The sequence below is a fragment of the Gavia stellata genome, chromosome 19 (genome assembly GCF_030936135.1).
Source record: "Gavia stellata isolate bGavSte3 chromosome 19, bGavSte3.hap2, whole genome shotgun sequence".
NCBI lineage: Eukaryota > Metazoa > Chordata > Aves > Gaviiformes > Gaviidae > Gavia > Gavia stellata.
This window is the reverse complement of record NC_082612.1, coordinates 3,423,691-3,430,481: the sequence shown is the minus strand read 5'-3', so window position 1 is coordinate 3,430,481 and position 6,791 is coordinate 3,423,691. Positions and strand designations below refer to the sequence as shown.

Below are 6,791 nucleotides of genomic sequence, written 5' to 3'. Positions count from 1 at the left end.
GGAGGCTGTTTTCTCACTCTTCTTGTATTCTTCTGTTAATTCTTACAGACGGCTATAACAACATAAAGTTCAGATGGTACGCAAGATGGTAATATGGTACCGCCAGCCTGAAGGCAAAGACCAGAACTTGCCAAACTCATGCAGGTAATGACTGACTCAACTCACATGGGTATCGTCTCAGTGGCTCTGTTCTCACAAAGACAATATGCTCCTAAAGGTGTGTAAGATAAAATACTGTCCAGCTTATGGGTCGTTCTTTGTGTGACTGTCTTGTGCGAGTCTACATTGGCAGCTCTACTGAGGGTCTTGTTAAAGAAAGGCAGTGACAGATTTCATTGCACTTCACGTGTTGATTATTAAAGAAGTAATAAATTCCTTTCTTCCCGAAGTTGGAGTGTGAAACATCTTTGCTATTAAGAGAATGAATCTGGGGGTCTGTGAGATAGATGAGGCCTTTCCCGTTACCTGTCACCCAACCTGTGGAAGAAAGGATACATCTTGGTATCGAGCATCACAGCCTTTGTATTATCGTACTCAGGACCGTCTGCTTGGCACAGCCCACTCTCTGTTAACGTCACTTCAGTGATTCCCAGTTTGCACCAATGTCAGCAAAAGCAGAACCCCAAGAGGTACATAATGAATATTCAATGAAATGAATATCCCAAAGATACCTGTGTGCTAAAGTTTGAGTCTGAAAGGTTTTCTCCTTGGCTTTTAACCAAAGAGCTCAAGCCGCCATTAGCTGAATAGGGGACCTTTTTTTTAGGCTTGCCAATTTTAGGATGGAAGAAGCGTGACTAAACCCGCTGCGTCTTTCAGTGGTTCTCCTCTAGATGGTTCCCCAAGACACATCCTTAGACTGGCTTTAGTCTAATTGGATACAGATCACTCCACAGCATGAAGCTGTGGCACACTTGGGGGCATGTGGCTTACATGCTCTTGCTGTCATGCAGTGGAGAGCAAGAGCACTGCTCAAGGCAAAAACATAACCTGCACATACCTCCCTCACTTTACATCATTTAGAGACAGTATGTCCTTTATATAGCATATTCTGCACCATGAGAGGACACACAAGAAATGAAGTTCACTGTAATACAAACCTTGCAGATCAACAACAACGTCTGTTCCATTGGAGAACTCATAGGAGAAATGGCCATAGGCCAGACCGTACTCTGTGGCTTTGTACTCATTCTTTACTACCTTCGTGTTATTGGACAGCTTCACAAACTCCCCAAGGATGTAGGGCTCCACGGTCACACATCCTTTTATAGTTCTGTCTTCCAGTATCTGAAAAGAGAGTGTTAATGTCAGCCATGCAAGCAGAGATGTGAAAACAAGGATGCTAAAGCTCCTCTAACTGAAGTCGTGTTTTTTCCTCTTAGAACTTCCCATCATAAGATGGATGGAAAGAGCCTTCATGTTAACCCACTGCTGATTCAAAACACAGGCTGTTTAGATGAGGAGCTCACATTTAACTAGAACAAAGGGTGGTACAAGATCCAACACAAAGTCAGCCTGACAGGGCAAACTCCACAAGCAATGAATTCGAGAAGTATCTAGTTTGTCCAACAAATAGGAAAGTTCTTTCAGGAGACTATGTCTAAAGACTAAGCTAGAAAGCTTTAAAGATTTGGGTAAACCTGCACCTGGTCCTTCTTCAATGTGTAAATAACCAGTGGGAAGGGTTTGGGGTTTTTTTTGTCATTTCTACGTTCAGACACTTGTAAGTACTGATGCCAGACTCTCATTAGGCCCTATTAGCGAGTGGCATAGAGCCAGATCTAGTGCCAGAATGGCTAACAGAAACAGTAATACGCATAGCATGCTGTCATATACCTACGCATAATGAAACAGTGAGTTCAGTGCCGTACGGTGGAGGGTAGCTCTCCATATTTAAAACACAAGTCAGACAGAAAGTTAAGCATAAGAATAAAGAAAAGACCCTTTACTTTCCCGCTGGGGGCTGGATGTCAGCTTTAACCTCTACGCCAAGTCACCCAGATGCGGCTCCTGCCTCTAACGATCAGTCTGGGTGCTGGCACAGCAGGGCCTCATGGCTTTGCATGCTGTCCTCACAACCATCGTGCAGAAGAAAGAGGGCAGAAGCAAAAGCTGTCCTGGCTACAGTTACCTGAAACACATAAGGCCAGTACGATCTGTGTGTTAAGACTTGAGGGTGTGTATAACGCAGACTCCTCAAACTCCCCATGTTCAGAACTGAGTGGGCAAACAAGCATCTCCCATGATCAAAAGTGGCTCTTGCTTTGGTTGAGTGCTGGGTATTTTAGCAGCTGTTTTTTGTTGTTTAAAGAGACTAATCCCGAAGTGCTTTTTCTGGAAACTTTTAGCTTCAAGCTCCTTGGTTTTTCAACCCACTCAAGAGAGTAATTGTGATTTTGCTGCCCCTTCCTCCCAGGCTCTCCCAGATAACTCCACATCCCAGCCAGCTCCCAGCCACTTGGTTCTTGTGGCTCTCAGCAGCCCATCTCTGAGGCTGGACCATTGGGATGAAGGGACAGAAATGCTCCTCGATGAGAAATGGCTGATGGATCCGTGGCCTCGCTGAAGCTCATGGACCTGCCAATTCCACCAGCCTTTCCTCACCCATCCATGTACACTCAGCTGCAGGGAAGGCAACAGGTATTTCCTTCTCGTGACTGAGTATGGCCCACACAGGTGGAGAGATACTGGTTGTGCCATCAGGGACAAGCGGAAAAGAGGCAGGCTGTAGGGCATTGGATCAGTGGTGAGGTTGTGTCAACAACTTAATTGAACTGTGGTTTAAAGGTGTCCTGTTCTATGCTAAGGGGCTGTTACTGAGGAAAAGAGCTTTTTGTGATAGCCATTTGAAGGACGACTGAGCTGCCAGTATAATATGGCCATGAAAAACGTAGGTCTCGCTAAGGGTAAGGATTCCTGTTGCCTCTGCAAAAGGCGTGGAGGGGATCTCAGGGGAACACTGTACAATTCTGGTCATCAATATTTAAGGATTGTGAATTCAAAGTAGAACGCACTCAGGGTTTCACGGATGAACAGGGTAAGAGAGACCTGTATCTTGAGGTGATGCTAAAATGAGCTTGACTTCCCTAGCCTAGAGAAAGGAGGCAATGAGGGGATGTTATTGCTGCTCCTTCCTTAAATCTAGGCCTCAGAGAAGTTGCAGGAAAGAAAATAAATATAAATTGACTAATTTTAGGTTATAAAATAGCAGAAATTTTCCAGACAGCAGCTCTAGAACAATTTCTTATTGGAAGCAATGGAGGTTAAAACACAAAACACAAGACGGCTGCTTTTAGGATAGGGCTTAATGAGTACAAAGAGGGATTATGCAGTGTCGCTGCCTGTGATATCAGGGCACTGGACCTGATGAGTCACGAGGAGGTCCTTTCCAGTCCTGTGTTCCTGAAATTCAGCATCATGCAGAAAAGTCCTCAAATTTGTCTGGCCGCAAATCACCTTGTCTGCAAGAACCCCACTTGCTGGGTTCTAGTGAGGTTTAGACATTTTTGTGGTGCTCAAAATGGGTCACTTAGCTGTTCAGATTTCATAACTACCCCTGAAAATAGATGTTCATATACTGTTAGATTATATAAAAGGCTGGGTAACTCCTGGGCTTCATTTACAAGTGAGTTTCTGACTTCTAACAGGACTTTTCTGCCAGTTCACCCATGAACTTGTAGCTCTACAGGTAGGTGTCTTCTCTCCTGAAATGAGCAAATGCAGCTACCAGGTAAGATCACATGAATGACAGCGTGTCATCTAGAGGTGGCTTAACCGCTAGTATTTTAAAATCAAAATTGACTTAAGACACTCTTCCCATCAATTCCTTTGTATTGCTTAGAAGACAGTTCTTACCAGGAGTACTGCAGATGGGATATAAAAGATTTGGGTAGGGACCTTTTGCTCATACAGCCTTTTGTTGAATTCCGTCACGTAATACTGGGCAGTCATTTGCCGTTCCACGTCACTGAAATGATGAAGAAGTCCTTTTTCCTCCTTATATTCTTTCCCAACATACCTAAACAAAAAGAGAAGTGTTTGGCATAGCCAGATTTGCAGCAGACTGCACTTGGGAAGCCCTACTTGTGATACAGAAACATCATGACAAAGCAGTCAGCTGTTGGTGATGCATTTAAAATGGCAGTGATTAAAGTTGTGGGTTTTTATTGTGTAGCTCTTACAGGCATAAAATGCTGTACTGATCGATCAAATCCTAGGATGGGCGGAGAAGGGAGACCCGACTCAGAGGTACTTAAAATACTGTTCTTAACCCATAATAATTCATAAGCTACTTCTAATAACAATCCAAAATCTGCAATTAGCAGTTAGCAGAGCTGTCCTGGTGCAGAGGCCTTTATGAAGCAAATGGATGACTTGAATCCTGCTTTCAGAGCAGATGCATCCATTGCATAAACCTGCTGCCGAAATTAAAGAAAAGCAACTGACACACCTTTCTGCCTATAGGTACTGTGAGAGAGAGAGAGATATATAGTGCTATATGGCTAATTCTCTAAAGCAAAGCTAGAGGTCAAATAAAAAAGAAGCAACATTGAAGCTCTCGTGAGATTATCCCCACACAGACAAAGGTGAAGTCAGGCCTAAGAGTTGTCATGAGCGAATGAACACTAACATGGCCGTTAGAAGACAACAGTGAAGTAGCTTTTTCTTCCCAGAAATTAAAAAGCAGAGAGTCACATGGAGTGATGGGAAAGATTGCCAAATTGCCCAAGAGATTTGGGAAAGCCATAAAACATTCTTGCTACAGAAAATCAGTCAAGATCTAACCTAATGTAAATTAGATTGAAACAGACTAAAGAAACAATCTGCTCCCACTGTGACTACGATTTCTGTAGTTGTCCAAGTAAAAACTTGTGCTGTCTTCTGAAAATACTTGATAAATCTGCTTTCTACCAAGGCACTGGACTAGCTGAGTCATAGGTATAAGACTAATCTTACCAGAGAGTTTTCATTCATATTTACGCAGAAGTAGCATTGATAAGCATTTTGTTTCAGAAATTGGTTTGGTCAATACCTTCCCAGGCTTTCTTCTTGGTGCAGGAAGTGTACCCAAAATGCACTTCTCTGTTTGCCTTCCTTTGCCACATTCAGGTAGTCCCCAATGAATACAGCCGTTTCTTGGCCTGTCCAGAGGCCTGATTTCTTCGAGTATTTTAAAAGAAGAGCAGCTATAAAAAGAAAACAGCAGGAGTAGAATGGACAGTTCCACAGGACTGCTCTAAACCTGTGCTGAGGGATGAAATAACCAGCACCCAGGAGAGAAGATATCCAGGCTCCTCTGAAAGCAAAGTATGGGGCTATAAAATATATGCTAAGAGGTATCTAAGTGCAGAGTTGGATATTTTACATTAAGGACAAAAAATTGCTAGACAGGCTTGAGACATGCAAGATGGGATGAGCCCTAAGTCGTTTTTACTTAATGAGCTCGATGAGGCAGCCTCTATAGTGGTGTTGCTCTGAGCTTCTGTATTTCTTAGTACATTGATCAAGTGTTTGCATATTAAGGTATGGCTGTTATTTATGCTTACCTTAATAATCATTATCTTAAATACACAGTTTGCAGGGATGAAATGTGGAATCTAAATGGGTGACAAAACCCAGAGACTCAAGTAATGGGGTAGAAAGGGCTTGATGAACTGGCACAGGGAGTTCAAGCAGCCTAAGTTACCTCTTGCATGAAGGGACTGAAGCAGGAGGGACTGAGTGGGCATGGAGATGGAGACCATTTCCATGAAGCTGTGCCTGATGTGCAAATGGGTAAGAAGGAATAGGAGAAAATGGTTCAAGGGTGTGTTCTTCCCTTGCTAAAATTCTTACACAAAAACTCATAAAACAACAAAAAATTAAGTCCTAATAAATAATGACTAAAACATTGTGTTAAAAAGTCCGAGTCAAGACTGCTCGCTCTGCGAATACCTGTTGCTGTGTGAAAACGCGCATTGCTGTGTGGAAACTTACAGTATGCTTTACGAAGCTGTTTAGACTTAAAAATTCCAGTAGGCATCAGTCTCTGGACAAGCCAATTATGTTCTACCCCTGCCAGAAGTTGCATGTAATCATCGTCCCTCAGAAATCGAGCGTCAAGGATTTCTTCCTTTGTTCTCCCGGGCACGAAGACAAAACCACTTCCCCTTGGGCTCAGAAATGAACCTTCAGGGGAACTCTTGGGCATCTGTGCTGATTTGTACCACGAACTCAGTGATGAACTGGATTGTCTCTTGCTGCTCACCATGTCCCAAGACTTTTCTTCATCTTCTTCAGTAGTGGCACAGTCAAAGTGCTCAGTTATGGATATCTTTCCTCCCGAGGGCAAAGCTGTTGGTGCGCTGGGAGTTGATTGATGCTCTAGAACAGACGCCATAGGATAACTGTTTACTAAGTCTCCAATACTGATGAAATCAAATTCAGTGTCATCTACTGTTTCTGCTTGGGCATCTACTTCAGGCACTTTGAGGGATCTCTTTCCCACCACGGCAGATTTCCTCAGCCAGTCACGCACAGAGGAGTCGCTGGCCATTTTCGGCTCGATGCTCGTTGATACTAGAGAAGCACCCCCACTTCTGGGGGGACGTGCGTCAAACGAGGGATCCTCTGTGCTGTCTGCGGTTTCTCCTCCTGGGTGGCCCCACACAAACTGGCTCCGGGGCCGGGACGCGGGGCCACCGCCCTCCCTGCCGCTGTCCTTGGTCCTGCAGCCCAGCTCCGCCCGGGAGGAGGACTTCTCCTTCTCCTTCTCCTTCTCCTTCTCCTTCTCCTTCTCCTTCTCCTTCTCC

General features: G+C 44.2%; 1 protein-coding gene across 1 annotated transcript in view; it reads right to left on the bottom strand.

Moving 5' to 3' along the window:
- Window positions 1-280: 280 nt before the first annotated feature.
- The window catches only part of ALPK1 (alpha kinase 1), a 30,564-nt gene continuing 24,053 nt past the window's right edge, over window positions 281-6,791 (bottom strand). The window contains exons 10-14 of the mRNA XM_059826923.1: window positions 5,977-6,750; window positions 5,033-5,186; window positions 3,856-4,018; window positions 1,101-1,287; window positions 281-477 (exon numbers count right to left, since the gene is read on the bottom strand). Coding sequence (XP_059682906.1) covers window positions 281-477; window positions 1,101-1,287; window positions 3,856-4,018; window positions 5,033-5,186; window positions 5,977-6,750 — 1,475 coding nt within the window. The remainder of the gene's footprint in view (window positions 478-1,100; window positions 1,288-3,855; window positions 4,019-5,032; window positions 5,187-5,976; window positions 6,751-6,791) is intronic.